We start from the raw sequence: 15,831 nt of genomic DNA, 5'->3' as shown, positions 1-15,831 counted from the left end.
GGAACGGGGAAAGGGATGTGATAGAACCTGCAGGAAAAGCTCCGGAGAGAAAGAAGGAGAGGCTTTTTGTTAGGGGGCAAACCAGGGGATGCTATCAAGATGGAGGAAAGGGAGTTAGCAAGATCCAGAAGACACATGAGAAGGACCAAGAGGGGAATGAGAAGCTTATTATTCTATTAGTACTTTTTCTGGCAAGGATGAAGCCAGCTGCATTCCCTATGTTCGAATGTTTCCATCCTGTAAGGTAAGTTCTATGATCACCTCTTAATAGATAAAAAAAAACTGGAATCAGAGGTTGAAGGCTTTGCTCAAGGTCGCAGACTGGGTAAGGTGAAAGCAACACAGGTGTTTCAGGCTGAGGAAAAAGCACAGACAAAGGAATGGATATAGGAAAACACAGGACAGGTAGAGAATTGCAAGGGATTCCGTTTGGCTAAAGCAACAGTCCCCAACCTTTTTGGCACCAGGGACCAGTTTCGTTTTGTGGAAGACAATTTTTCCAAGGATGAGGGCTTGTGGTGATGTGGGGGGCAAGGGGCAGGGGGATGGTTTCAGGAGGAAACTGTTCCACCTCAGATCATCAGGCATTCATTAGATTCTCATAAGGAGTGCACAGCCTAGATCCCTTGCATGCACAGTTCACAATAGGGTTCCCACTCCTATGAGAATCTAATGCTGCTGCTGACCTGTCAGAAGGCGGAGCTCAGGCATTAATGCTTGCTGACTTGCCCACCACTCATCTTCTGCTGTGCGGCCTGGTTCCTAACAGGTCACAGACCAGTACTGGTTCATGGCCCAGGGGTTGGGGACCCTTGGGCTAAAGGATATGGCTAACGAAAGGCCTTCATGTGATAGAAGGTTAATGAGTGGCCCCAGATCATGAAATGTTTTGAATTTTAAAAAATGAGTTTACTTTATATTGAGGTGTCTCTGAAGATTTTTTTTTTTTTTTTTTTTTTTTGCGACAGAGTCTCACTCTGTCGCCCAGGCTGGAGTGCAGTGGTGCGATCTTGGCTCACTGCAAGCTCCGCCTCCTGGGTTCACACCATTCTGCCTCAGCCTCCCGAGTAGCTGGGACTACAGGTGCTCACCACCACACCCGGCTAATTTTTTGTATTTTCAGTAGAGACAGGGTTTCACTGTGTTAGCCAGGATGGTCTCGATCTCCTGACCTTGTGATCCGCCCACCTCGACCTCCCAAAGTGTTGGGATTACAGGCGTGAGCCACCACGCCCGGCCCGTCTCTGAAGATTTTAAGTGGCAGGCTGATATGATCCCCACTGTATTTTAAAAAGACAAACTTGGGGACGGGCATAGTGGTTCACACTTGTAATCCCAACAATTTGGGAGGCCAAGGTGGGTGGATCAATTGAGGTCAGGAGTTAGAGACCAGCCTGGACCAACATGGTGAAACCCAATCTCTACTAAAAATACAAAATTAGGTGGGTGTGGTGGCGTGTGCCTGTAGTCCCAGCTACTTGGAAAGCTGAGGCAGGAGAATCGCTTGAACCTGGGAGGTGGAGGTTGCAGTGAACCAAGATCACACCACTGCACTCCAGCCTGGGCGACAGAGCAAGACTGCCTCAGAAGAAAGAAAGAAAAAAAGACAAACTTGGCAACAGCAAGGTATATTATCAAGAGGAAAGCAGAAGAAGGCAGGGATATCAGCTGGGAGCCAGCTCAGAGGTCTGGGTGTGACATAACAAAGGCCTGACCTAGAAGAATGGCAGTGAGAAGGAAGAAAAGGGGATACAACAGAAAGAGGACCCAGAACTGACAGCAGATGTCCAGATGGATAACTCAGGTGGGGCAGGATGAAGAAAATGAATGCAGTTTGGGACATCCTGAGTTTGAGGTGAGATGGCCCATTCAACAAGCAATCTAAAACACAATACTGTGCATTCAGGAGAAAGGACAGAGCTTGAGAAAAAAATCTGAGGATTCTCTATACAGAGGTGAAACCACACAAAGTGGACTGGAGTGTGGTAGCTCTAGTTTTGGCTGTATTCAGAAACTTTCCCATCCCCTGCTTTCATTTCCTTTGAGAAATTCCCTACCCCATTGGCTCATTAATGCTGGTATTCTCCCCTACTTCCTCCCAGTCCAAGCTCCTAATGGCACATAATCCAAGCAAAACCAGAGCTCTCCCATGAGATGAGTTCTAATAATGTAGAGTGGAGAAATGCAGAGACAGAGTCCAGACAACATTTGAGCCTCTGAGCCCACCTAGAGGCATCCACATAACCCAAGTACAGCTGGTTCTCCTTTTTTTTTTTTTGATTAAGCCAGTTTAATTGTAATTTTGATTAGGCTAGTTTAATTGTAATGTCTTGCAATCAAAACAGTCTACTAGACCATCATATAAAAATGAGATTGCTCAGGAGAAAGTAAAAGAGACTAACAGTTACCACTTGAGTGTTGACTATTTGCCTGAAGGGCCTTTTTAAGAAGCTTGGACTTTATCTGGTAGAAAATTAAGAGCTACCTAAAGATTTAAATTTAACTTTAAATATGTTTTGTTGAAGGTGCTCTTTGAAGTTGGTACTATAATCCCATTCTATAGAGCTGGAAACTGAGGTTCTTGTAAGTGAAGTAACTTTCTAAGGCCACACAATGGATAAGTGTTCAAACCAGGATATGAACTTGAAAATAAATAAACTGCAATAGAACTATGGGTGCTAGAATGGAAGTGTATACAGGGCACAGGAGAGGTACAGTTTAAGAATGGTCAAGTGTACAGGGGAGGAAGTAGTAAAGACTTTACAGGAGTAGGTGACATGTGAACTGGAAGGATGAATTGTTTATCAGGTGAATAAGGGGTTTGGAGCAGGAAAGAGAGAGGGTATTCTGCGTAGGGCAGAGCATGTATAAGCCATGGAGGTATGAGGCAACACCTGACTCCCAGCTATTTCCTTATGGCTACAGCTGAGAGCACTTATGGCAAAGTGGCAAGAGTCGTAGAGTATGCCATGACAAAACAAAGTCTGAAGGACTGGTGGTCAGTGTGGCGGGAAGAGAGGCAAGCATGGCACCAAAGAGCTCCGGTTTTGATCTCCAGTGAATTACACACAGCCACCCACGAAGAACTGAGCCCGAACTAGCAAGCACAGACAAGCGAGGCAAGAATTCATCACAACTGCACAGAGAAAGCTATGAGTGGTGAAGGGCCTCCTTTAGGGACTGACTGTAGAAAAACTATGGAACTGAGTGGTTAGCTAGTCTAGACAGGGAAGAGATACAGTTCAGAAGGCATGAAAAAGAACATTTCAGGTGAGAGGTCTTATCATTTGGCCTCAAAAGGACACAATTTCTTAATGAAAGAATGTAGGCAACAACTAGGTGGGAGAAATACAATTCACAAAACTAGATTTGAAATTGACTTATCATGTCAGGTAATCCAATGTAAAAATGCTCCAGTACCTACTCCGCACGTTACTAGGGAGATACCATGGGGGACGAAATATGCACAAAAAGCGTCTCCTGAGGCTAAGCTCCTGAGACATGAGCACAGGGGAGCTGCAGAGGGAAGGAGAGGTTATGACCTCTTAGAGGAATTGGTCAATCGTTTTTTCAAGCAACAATCACTGAGAGCAGAGAGTTCCAGATGTTACCCTATGAATAGATAATATGTATTGTGCTTCTACTGTTGTCAGCATTATCCTAAGCACTTTATATATATTAACCCATTTAAACCTCACAGCAACCCTATGAAATAGCCATTATTATCGACCCCAGGAATAAGGAGGCAAAGGCATAGAGAAGTGAACTAACTTGCCCAAGGCCACACAGCTGGTAAGTAGCACAGCTAGGATTTGAACTGGGGCAGTCTGGCACAAAAACCTGCTTTTTAAATCAAAATGTTATTTTATACTACTTCTCCAAAGACAAATCATAATAGTAATAATAGTAGCACTACCATTTATAGTGTTTATGATATGGGCTAGATGCTATAGTATGCCAGGCACACACATTATCTTGCCTAAGATCACTCAGCTCTCAGGTGGAAGAGCTGGATTCAAAGTTCAGGATGCTTGAATCTGGGAGACAATAAAGTGCACCAGGAGCTAGAATAAGTTTGTACAAGGTACAAATGTGGAGCATAAAAGAGGAGATAATTAATCTTACCTGGTGGGAGTGGTATTGAGTTGTGGGTTACTGGAAAACTTCACAACTTCACACGGGGCGACTTTTTTTTTCCTTTTTTTTTTTTTTTTTTGAGACAAGGTCTGGCTCTGTTGCCCAGGCTGGAGTGCGGCGGCACAACCACAGCTCACTGCAGCCTTGACCTCCCAGGCCCAAGCAATCCTCTCACCTCAGCCTCCCGAATGGCTGGGACCACAGGTGTGTGCCACCACACTTGGCTAATTTTTTAGTAAAGACAGGGTCTTCCTGTGCTGTCCAGGCTGGTCTCGAACTCCTGGGCTCATGCAGTCCTCACGCCTCAGCCTCCCAAAGTACTGGGATGACAGGCGTGAACCACTGCACCGGCAAGAGTGGGGTGACTTGTGAGCTGATTTTTGAAAGATGATTGGGTATTCATCAGACAGAATGATAGGGCAGTGTTCCATGCAGAGGGAACAGTGGGAATAAAGGAATGGAGGTTTGAAAGAGCTGTCACATTCAGGAAACTGCAAGCAATGTTGATGGCTTGGGAATTGAGTGGGTGGCATGACAATAAGAAGGAGGCAGGGGGCTGCATCACACAGAATCTTACTTGCCTTTCCAGAAAATCTGAGCTATTTTTTAAGTTTTTCCAATGAAGTAAATGTAATGGCCAAAAAGAGTAAATAAATATCCCTAGGGAATCTGGTGGCTTAGTCTGAAGCTGTTCAGACTAGTAGGAATTCTTTGAAGACTATTTTTTCTTAATAATGCATGCATGCTGGCTGGGTGTGGTGGCTCATGCCTGTAATCCCAGCACGTTGGGAGGCTGAGGCAGGAGGATCACTTGAGCTCAGGAGTTTGAGACCAGCTTGGGCAGTGTGGCAAAAGCAATCTCTACCAAAAATTAAAAAATTAGCCTGGTATGGTGGCGCACGCCTGTAGTCACAGCCACTTGGGGGCTGAGGTGGGAGGATCACTTGAGCTGGGAGATGGAGGTTGCAGTGAGCCAAGATCGCACCACTGCACTCTAACCTGTATGACGCAGTGAGACCGTGTCTCAAAATAAAATAATAATGCATGCTAAATGTGTGTTCTCTGTTTTAAATTACTCTTAAGTAAAATGAACATTCCAGGATGATTTTACCTTGTAATTTTCAGTATGCCTGGCACACCCACCCCTACCAACCCACCCACCAGGTATGTTGTCCATATGCCCCCATCTCTACCAAAAACACAAAAATTAGCCAGGTATGGTAGCGCGTGTCTGTAGTCCCAGCTACTTGGGAGGCTGAAGTGGGAGGATCGCTTGAGCCTGAGAGGCGGAGGTTGCAGTGAGCCAAGATCGCGCCACTGCACTCTAGCCTGGGTAACAGTGAGACAGACCATGTCTCAAAATAATAAAATAACAATACATGTTAAATGTGTATTCTGTTTTAAATTACCCTTAAAATGAACATTCCAGGAAGATTTTATCTTGTGATTTTCAGTATGTCTGGCACACCCACCCTACATGGGGAGTAAACTATCAAAAGGCTTTTAATCAACGGAATAATGTGATCAGATCTGCAGTTCAGAAAGACCTATCTGGCAGCCTTTTGGAAGACAAGTTAAAGTGGCAGGACTGGAGATAAAGGATTTTAATCAGGGGAGTAATGTGATCAGATCTACAGTTTAGAAAGACCTATCTGTAGCCTTTTGGAAGACGAGTTAGAGTGGGCATGGCTAGAGATATGGAGTCTGAACAATACTTTTAGTAAGAGAGGCCTAGAGCCTAAACTGTAGGACAGGGTGGATGGACACTGGGGAGACAGAATTGGTAGGATTTAGTATCTGATTAGGTATGAGGGGGTTGGGGACCCAGAGGGAGAATAGTTTAGAATGGTTTCCATATTCCTGGCTTAGAAGAGAAACAGGTGTGTAGGCTAGAATAACTGGATTTGGACATTCAACCAGCTGTGGATCATACAGGTAGAGATATCCATCAGGAATCTGCAGCTCAGCAAAGAGGTCTGAGCTGAAAATAAAACTCGCTTAAATTATGCACATAAAAGTGGTGGTCACAGAAAGCAGGTAGAATAAGAAGAAAAGGGGGTTAAGGACAAGTCCTAGAGAATAACATTTAAGAAGCAGGCAGAAGTATAAAAGTCCAAAAGCTGCAGAGAAGGAATGGCCAGAGAGGAGGATGAACAAGGAGAGCATGTGCCATAGAAGCCATGGGGGAGAAAGAGACTAAAGGAAATGGTCAGCATTAAATGCTGCAGATACATTACTATGAGGATTGAAAAAACTCTGGATTTAGCCATTAGGTCAACAGTGATCTCTGAGTTTCTGAGGAATGGTGGAAGTAGAAGCCCAAACACAGGGGTTGAAAAGTGAATGGGAGGTAAAAGAAACAGTGATTCTAAGCACTTTGTTTCAAGAGCATGGCTGCGAGTGAGTCAGTGAGAGGGGATGTAGGGTTAAGAAGGATCTTTTAACATGGAAGAGACACTAAAATGGCACTATCTAAGCCCATGAAATGTAGCCCAGAGAAATTGGCAAAAAGAATGAAGGATAGACTGGGTGTGGTGGCTCACACCTGTAATCCCAGCACTTTGGGAGGCTGAGGTGGGAGGATCGCTTGAGCTCAGGAGTTTGAGACCAGCCAGGGCAACATAGAGACCCTGTCTCCATTAAAAATAATAATAATTTAAAAATTAGCTGGGCATGGTGGCACATGCCTGTGGTCCCAGCTACTTGGGAGGCTGAGAGGTGGGAGGATCACTTGAGCCTAGAGGACCACCTGAGTTGCAGGATCACAGTGAGAGGTGATTGTGCCACTGCACTCAAGCCTGGATGACAGAGTGAGACCCTGTCTCAAAAAAAAAAAAAAAAATGAACAAAGGATATCTACGTAGGGAATGTGGGCAAGAAAAGATGAAGAATCAAAATGACCACAAACTAGGGAAATTAGGGTGAGAATTAGGGAAAGCAGTGGAATGGCAGAGAAAACATAGGAAGACGAGCATCCCAAGGCACTTATATTTGATTCAGTAGGAAAGGTTATCTTCATGTGGAAGAAGTATAATTTATTGCCTATACTGGAGGAGTCTCTTTGGTACATGTATCTTGCCCAAGGAGAGAGAGATGTGTGAGGGGGAGGGCGACTTCTAACACACAAGGTATGTCAGAACTTGTAACTTGTGATAACTTTGTGGTAACTTACCATCTCTTTGATGAATCTTCACTTAGAGAAAGATGTTTTAGAAAACAGTTTCAAGGTTGTGGTCTACAAGGGTGTTGGTATGTTAAGGTGTAGGTGACAGCAAGGGAACTTCACGAACAGTTTATAGGAGTTTGAGGGACTTGGGGGCTTATCTAGGAAAATTTTGGCCTATTTATGTAACAGTCATGCACCAAGGAAAACAAAACAAAACAAAATGCCTGGGGATAAATGGGTTTGAAAATCATTGCCACAGACTTTAGACCTAAAAAGGATCACTGGGATCACCAAGTGAGAAAACTGAGGCTTAGGGAAGTGAGATGCCTTGTCCACGATGTACTTAGGGAAGCTGCCATGTCCAAATGGCATGTGACTCATTGAGAGACCACAACAGGAACCCAAGAGCTGCCTCAGTGACACATGGAGCTCAAAAAAAAAAAGAAGAAGAAAGGAACTTTGTCTTGTGGGACAAAACACATGCTGAAGTGATGGGGCACCATGGTCCCATCAGATGCGTTGGAGTTTGCCTTCTGTTCCAATCATAAAGCCCCATCTGCACAGTGGCAAGCCCTTTCCAAGGGTTAGTCCCCATGTGTTTGAGGTTTCCAGGCAGGAGCCACATCGAGCCTCCATAAGCAGGCACTGTGAACCCTCAAGACTGAACAGAAAAGGACCACATCCCCTGTTCCTACTCCTGGCCCAATGCTAAACTTCAGTAGGCTATTCCCCTAATTCTGGAGCAGACAGGAAAGGCAGATGGAAGAGAATGTACACTCCTTCGTAGTTCATCTGGACAGCAATCAGGAGCTGACCCAGGGTGGGCGTTTGGAAGGACTCAGCCTCCGTCCTGCCTGGTGCTGGGATCAGCTTACACAGCTCCTGTGTCCACAGGGCACAGAGAATACATTGTCCATAAGGAGGATTATTCTGTACAAGAAGCTCAGACAAAGGGAGAGGTTGTTTCCAGCTGCCTGGGGGAGGTGAGAGGGGGGTGGGAAAAGGGACCAGCCTTGCACTGGGGCATTCCTGCAGAGTTCAGCTTCTTCTCTGTGGCAGCACAACAGGAGGTGGGCAATTACACCCCCTCCAGCTCAATCCTAATGCTGGGACCCATTATGGAGTTCTAAGGAGCACTTGGCTACAACCTATCTATCTTGGCTGTTTTCCAAAAAACGACAGGGTTGAATGAGGTACACCAGCTAAGTAGGGCAGCAATAAACACCAGAAGGGGAACAGAATGGGGTGACTGGCACAATGAGCAAAAGAGAGGTTCAGCAATGACTGAATCCCAGGCTCAGGGCAGAGCTGGAGAGGGAGAGATCCTAGGCAATGGGCCTTATGCTGACATTGATTGGATAAGCTTCCGCCTTCAGCAGGATGAACTCTGTCCTGTAGTAAGCTCTTGACGTTTCACAGCTGCTGCTTCTTTCTCCATCCTAGACACAAACCTAGGAGACAATGGCCTAATCTCTTTCTCCAGGGGACCCAAGAATAGGAGAAAGCACGATCTCCAAGCAAAACAGGACAGTCAAAAACAGAGGAATGTTACCAGAGAAGGCCAATAGTCACCTTTTGCAAATCCTAAATCTGAGCCAGTAAATAGGTCATGTCCCCTTCTTCAAAGGAAAACTGTATATGCATTCCCTCCTGAGGGAATGAGTATGTTAGGGGTGGGAGATACATACTCTCTATTGAGGCATTTACTAGGCTGTATGGACCCCAAAGTGGGAGACACTACTGAGATTTGTGTACTCCAGATGATTTGAGGATGGGGGATAAAAACGACAGCATGTGCTCCTACGGTGATGAATGTAGAGGAGTCCCTCTAGAGGAAGGAGTGTTTGCTTAGGGGAACAAGATGTAGGTGACATCCTGCATATGTTCCTGTTGGGGCAAGAGGATATTTCCATTCTTGGATGACAAGGAATCCATTTTAATAGTATGGTGGGGATGAAGTCAGTATTTGCCTGGGACACAAAAAAACTTGGGGTTGGTGCCATTCAATAGGAGGGAATCTTTTGGTGGAGTAAAGGACAATAGTCACCAAAAGATGCTCCAGGAATTTCAGAGAAGCACAGCTCAAACTCTACCCAATATGCCAGTTAATACTGACATTTCCAGTGGGAAGGGAAGAGGTGAGAAGATAACACCTGAGTGGGCTGATGAGCCGCAACAGTTTAAGTGGGGGAAAGGTCTGGCATTGCCTTAGAGCTGGTGACCAGACTCCCCTACTGCTATGTATTGTGGTCAGTGAGCTTTGTGGATACCATTCCTCACCTTGATGGAATGTTAACAGATGTGACATCTGGGACCACTTTTCCAGTCCTTTGCTGCCACAGCCTGGCAGAACTTTGTTTGGCACTGAACAAATGCCAAAGTACCAGTGTGTGACAGAACAGAAAAAAGGCAGCTGGAAGGTATGAGCAGGAGGGAAGTTTCAGGATTTTTAGATCAAAGCTAATTAAAGATACGGAAACTTTTTTATGGAGAACAAATTAGAACTGCCTTGCAGCACTCTTGAAACTGCCCCTCTGATCCCTATGTAGTGCTCTCATAAATTACTGTCAGACAACCCTGAGCCAGTGAACATCAATTTAAATAACTTTATTCAGAGGAATCCTTTGGTCCACTTCTGCTGACTCAACCCCTGCCCATGCCAACAAAGGAGTATAATTCAATTTGTTCAACTTTATAAAAGCAGGCAAAGCTACTGGGGGTTGCCCCCTCCCACCATCATTCTGGTCCACCATTTGGGCCACAGGCTTAGGGAAATGAAGGAAAGTCGTTTCCTTTGAAGGAAATCCTGGCCAAAGTCGAGAAAGTGGGCACCATTATGAGGTCAACTAAACCCTGATGGCAGTGTGAAGTGCAATTCCCTTCTCCCTCCAAAATAAGAAACATGAGTCCAGGGGAAGGGGCTTTTTCATGTACTAAGGAAAAACCCTTTCCCACATAGTCCTGCCTGGCAGAGCCACTTCCTGAGAAAGCCTCGTGTGTATAAGGTGGGGTAAAGGATAGGGGACTTTATGACTATTTGCCAGGTAAAAGCCAAGTTGGCTCCTTAGAGGATGGAAAGGAGAGCAGGCCCAAGCTTCACCAGGGCTGCAGGTGGGCATTTTTTTTTCCTTCCTGGCCCAGAAGCTTCTTCACCTCGCGCCTTAGAGGGATAGCCAGAATGAAACCCAGGCAGGAGGGCCTGCAAAAACAGTGTGCCTCTAAGAACACAGAGGTTGCTACAGTTTCTGGCAGCACAAAATAAGCATAGCCTTATTTGATCTTGTGTCCATCAGCTCACCATTGACGTGAGGCAGTATCAGATTAGGGTAAGTTCTGGATCAAGGACTGTGGAGGGTGGTGGGGAGAAGGATCTGTAGAAACTATCATTTATTGAATACCCATTATTTCATATACTGTACTAAGTGCTTTACATTCATTTCCTCATTTTAATCCTCACAACAACCCTATGAGGTAGGTATTATCACCATTTACAAATGAGAAACAGGCTCAGAAAAATTAGGTCACTTGTCCAAGGTCACACAGCTAGTCAGTGGTGGAAGTGGGATTTGTCTGCTGCTGAAAGCCCATGTTCTTTTTATTGTACCCATCTAGGTGAGCCTTGAGCAAAAGGTAATTTCACTGCCCAACTCTGCAAAGAGCACCAGGGAGTCGAGGTTGCCAGCCACACTCACCGCTGGTAGGGATGCATGGAAGCCGACTTGATGTTGGTTTTTATTCCACTTGGCATTTTCCCTGAAAGGAACATTAAAAAAGTCATCTTAAGCAAGGTAAGACTTTCATGACAAATCAGAAATGTGGTATCTCAGGTTCCCTCTGTCACTTCCTTTATCATCTCAGAACCTCTGTGGCATCTGACCCTGTTTGACAGAGGTCAGAAGTATGATTCTTCACCCAGCTGTCTCCCTGAAGGTGTCCAGGAGGAAAGAAGTGACATGGGAGAATAGTCTGTTCATCCACTCCTAGAACAGATAGCTAAACCTGTGTGACTCCCATTTAACGTCACAGGTAAAAGAGTACTATGTTCTCTCATTGTTTTTCTTTTTTTATATCATAATAAGTGCAGAATCTCTCTTTAATTGTCCCTTTTCCTAGACAGCTTGGAGGAAATAACTCTTCTAGCTGCCTGCATCTAGACTGTTCTAAAAATGAGTAGGAGAGAAGGCAGGAAGCCAAGAGCAAGAGAGGCAGGATACAGAGAAAAGAATACATGTAGGACTGGAAAACTGGCCTGCGTGAAAATTCCTGATGCACCTACCAAATGGTCTTAAGATCTGACTGCTGATTTCTCTACCTAACAAGAGACACTGACAACATATCTAATACCAGAATAAATGGGATAGAAGGATAGTTGACACAGAGATGTGAGATGCGGATGAGAAATTGGAGCAGTTTCTGTTACTCAAAGTTCTTCCTCACTCTCTGGTGCCTGTTGCAGAGTCTCAGATGAGATTTTTTTACTTCTGAAAATTATTTCCTGGGTCACAGTGAAAAGGAGAAATAGAGAAAACCTCTAGGTCTAGAGATGCTGGAGGCCCAGATAATCTAGCTTATTCCCTCCCACTCCTGCTCAAAGTCAGCTTCATTTCAACCCCTGCCACCTTACCTGGTTGACCTGCCTGAGCCATTTGTACCCCACTGAGCATTGGCTGCTGCTGGCTTGGAGCTCCTGCCATCTGCACCTGCTGTAATCCTGAGGTTCCTGCAAGGATCGTCCCAGCTCCTGGCTGGCCTGCCTGGCCAGGACCACTGCTGCCTGAAGGTCTCCAATTAGATAGTCCTTTCCCAAAGGCAACAGCTGCCACCAAGGCATTAGTGTCTGTAGGGTTAAAGGTCTGCTTGTTCGGCCGGAGACCTGAAGAAAAAGTAATGGGGATCCTGAAGTATGCTTCTGATGCAGGACTGAACGTGGCAGCTGGAAGACCAGTATGAGTGCCAGGGTTTGGAGTTCTGAATTCAGCAACATCTAGACTCCCTCACAGCCCAGAAAAAGAGCCAGAGGACCCCCAAGCCTATCTCAGAATTCTCTCTTCTTACTTTGCCCATTTCCTCCACTGCTTCAGTGCTGGCCTTAAATACAAAAGGCTAACAGAATGGATACAAACCCCAAAGCAGTTCACCCTTGTGTCCTAACTTCACTACTTCCAAAACAACCATTCCCATTCCAGTGATCTTATATACCTCTCCTTCTCTGTTTAGCCACCAGTCCCATCATACCTCCACTCTCTGATTCTCGCTCCTCTTTGCTGATTTTCTCCAGAAGGTTTGAACACATTTTATTCAAGCTCTGGATCTGCTTCTGTAACACACAAATTTGTGCAGAGATTAGGGTAACTAGGAAACGATATGGAGAAATTTATTCCTTGGGTTCTGCCAGAAGCAACTTAGGCGCAACCAACTATGTATCCCTACTAGACAGGAATGGTAATGCCTAGCCTCTCATGATGGGATGGGGATGGGGCAGCAAGGCAGTGACTCAGTCCAACCTGGGCTGCATCTGCACCAATGCGGGCAGCATCTGTCGTCAGTTGCTTCTCCTGTTCTTCCACTTCAGGGTCAGGCTTGGTTCTCAGATGGTCAGGGACTACCTCATGGCTGAAAACAGGCACCCGTCCTTCAGTCTGCCGCTGTAACACACAGATTTTATTGATCCTACTCTGTACTCCAAGAAGATTCTATCTGGCCTGACATAAAGTCCCATCCACAGGCAAACAGTGCATTTTCAAGAAAAATACAACCTGAGACATAATATCTAGTTTGCTAGGACACACTCTCCTTTACTCCATCCTTCATTTTTTGTGTCTTCTCACATCCCTATCTCTACCAGACCTAGGGGCAAATTAAACTATCACTGTCTGCCACGCTTCAAAGACTGGAATAGACAAAGTCACAAAAGGGCAAACTTTGTGGCTTGAGACAGATGTTGGAGAAGAAAGGTATCAGCCTTGGTGACATACCCCTCAGGTTATTACAGCACTATTTGGGAGTGGCTCTCCCGCCTTCAGAAGAACAAAAAGCAAGGCCTCCAAAATTATTTCTAGGCTCTCAGCTAATAACTTAATTTCCCTAAATACTAAAGAAGCCTAAAAAACCCCTTAATTTCCCAAGTTGTATTCTTTTTCTCCTCTTACCATGAGATCTTCATCTCGGTCTGGAGACAACACCAGAGGAATGATGACCTGGTTACGGAACAGCGGTGTTTTTTCATGCTTCAAGACCTTGTTCAGAGTGTTCAGCTGTCCAGAAAGCAAGGCAAAGTTGTCCAGGACAGATGGCCTGGTGGTGGTAACAAGGTGTCAGAATGTTGTACCCCTTCCCTGGGTGGTTCTTAGTAAAATAGTCCTAGTTCCTTCAGGCTAGGAACACTTGGATTCACCTCCAAAAGTCTCATAGCCCTATGACTAGCCTAAGTGGGAACAGACTAACAGGGATGACAGGGCTATGAAAGAGGGACATAGTTTCAGTTTATGAACCAGACTTAGAAAAAACCCAGTTCATTGTTTGAATGGGGTGAGGAACAGTGGCAAAATAGGAACCAGGGCTACACTGTTATAACTAAAACTTCAGAAACCGGGTAAAAGCCTCCTTTCCAGCCTGGAAATAAGATCCACACTTCAGAGTAGGTTGGCTCTAAAAGACTCAGCCACATCTGTGGCAAGAGATCCAGCACAAATAGAGCTGTAGTGGGAGGACCTCCTCACCAGAGAAGTCAAAGGGTAAGAATTGAAAGCTAGAAAGAACTTGGGTTAGGAAACTGAGCATTTCTCTACTTCCTTGCCATGGAATCCACTTGCTAAATGTTAGGAAACCCAGCTCTTTCCAAATCAAAAGATGTTTGCAAACTGATAAATGGTTACATCATCAGAAATGTCCTATTCATCAGGAGGCTAGGCCCCCCCACCCATAAGCCCTTCCTAGCTTGCCCTGGTAACTCTTACCAGGTCAGCCGGCCATACTCGTTCTCCAACTTGCAAATGAAACTCCCCAGAGAGTTCTTCAGATCAGCCACTTGACTCAGCAGTGCATCTAATGATGCCTCAAGCTGCTTCTCCTCTCTCTGCACCAATAGGAACAGGTTGGTTACCCAGATAAACGAGTATGACACATAGAAAGGAGGGCTGAAAAGCCAAGGAGATGGTGTGCAACACCAGTCAGGTAACACAGGATCTCATTGGCATAGGATAGCCAGGTTGTTTTCTATCTTTGGTATTTGGGTTATAGACAGCATCAACCCTGAGACCTTCCAACCTGTTTGCCTGACCCCAAGTCCTTCCACCAACTGATTCCTTTTCCCCATCACCTCCTAACCTATGCCTGGTTTTTCTCTGTGTTAGGTACACCCTACACTCCCTCACTGAGACATTTTCGACAGACCTAATGCCGGGAGATCATTCTCTCATGTGCACCTCTGTAGCACATGCACTCCAGCTTCCTCCATCGTAGCATCTGTGAGCCTGGCTGTCTTGTCAGTCTCTGGGAAATCTGCCTACTCATGAAGACTTCTCTGAATACCAGTCCTGCTCTCCCCTTTCCTTCCCCCCACCAACGACTCCAGCTTTCCATCTGCTCTCATCATTTTGTTTCAACCTTCTCCTTCCTGAATTAATATGCACTCATCTATCTCTGTGTCAATATTCCCGTGCCTCTTTCACAAGCTCAGTCAACCCATTAACATTTATTGAGACTACCAGCTGCAAGAAACTAAGTGACAAATGAAAAACAAAAACCACACATGCTTCTAAGCACTGGACAAACAAATTAAAATGCTGGGGGTCTGCAAAGCATTTCCTTCCCATCGGTGGTCTCCTGTTTTACTCCATTTCTTCACCCTTAACAACTATAGGGCACAGGCTGGGAAGAGTGATGCAAAACTGTCTTGCAAACCTGCCTGACAGGAACTTGATCCCGGGTTCCACCATGGCCTCTGATTATAAGCTGCTTAGCTTTCGGCCACCGCGGCCCACAATTCCCTCACTGCTTGGGCTTCTTTCCAATTAGATCCCCTGCTATATCGGCAACCAACAGCCTCCATCCAGCAGCTTAGGACAGGGCCTGAGCCAACCCACCACCTTCTTGAGCCGTCTTCCTTGGACTGCATCTCAGCCTCCCCGTATTACAACCTAATCCTTTCCCACGCCAAGCAAATAGGTGCTGCCTCCTCCCTCCGGATTTAGCCCGACTGTCTCCTGTCAGGCAAGCTCCACCCCCACCTCTCATCGCCGCCGCTCCCGCTCCAATTAGCCTCGCCCCCCAGCCCACATTCCCTTATCAGCCGTGGGTTCTGCCCTCTCTTCTCAGTCCCAACTCTTCATTCTCCTTAGCCAGCCCACTCTCGGTCCCTGTACCCGAAGCCTGCCAGCCGCTAGTACGCCCAACGCAACTCTCACCTGCATTGCGGCCACCGAGGCGGCTGCCAGGATTTCACTTCCGGTTTTCCAGTCAGCAAACGCCTACGAGAAGGCTTCGTCCACCAATCAGAAAACTGGAACTCGGCCCTCCCACCGATTTCC

General features: G+C 45.9%; 1 protein-coding gene and 1 long non-coding RNA gene across 4 annotated transcripts; one reads left to right on the top strand and one right to left on the bottom strand.

The window, feature by feature from the left end:
• Positions 1–9,895: 9,895 nt before the first annotated feature.
• MED8 (mediator complex subunit 8) lies at positions 9,896–15,829 on the bottom strand. Its single transcript, XM_003308032.5, has 7 exons — positions 15,709–15,829; positions 14,260–14,378; positions 13,453–13,597; positions 12,808–12,948; positions 12,539–12,620; positions 11,928–12,176; positions 9,896–11,056 (listed from the first exon to the last, which is right to left on the bottom strand). Exons 1-7 carry the CDS (start codon positions 15,712–15,714, stop codon positions 10,992–10,994), a joined length of 807 nt encoding a protein of 268 aa, XP_003308080.1. The 5' UTR covers positions 15,715–15,829; the 3' UTR covers positions 9,896–10,991.
• On the top strand, positions 11,048–15,115 carry LOC107976642 (uncharacterized). Of its 3 annotated transcripts, XR_008539056.2 has the most exons (4): positions 11,048–11,091; positions 11,234–11,329; positions 11,421–13,614; positions 14,656–15,115. It is a non-coding gene; the product is annotated as an uncharacterized LOC107976642 (long non-coding RNA). The 3 variants fall into 3 exon arrangements; XR_010154228.1 differs by lacking the exon at positions 11,048–11,091 and having other exon boundaries at positions 11,162–11,329; XR_008539058.2 differs by lacking the exon at positions 11,048–11,091 and having other exon boundaries at positions 11,162–11,329; positions 11,417–13,614.
• Positions 15,830–15,831: the final 2 nt, after the last annotated feature.

Source organism: Pan troglodytes, chromosome 1, assembly GCF_028858775.2.
Source record: "Pan troglodytes isolate AG18354 chromosome 1, NHGRI_mPanTro3-v2.0_pri, whole genome shotgun sequence".
Lineage (NCBI taxonomy): Eukaryota > Metazoa > Chordata > Mammalia > Primates > Hominidae > Pan > Pan troglodytes.
This window is presented reverse-complemented; position numbering and strand designations above follow the sequence as displayed.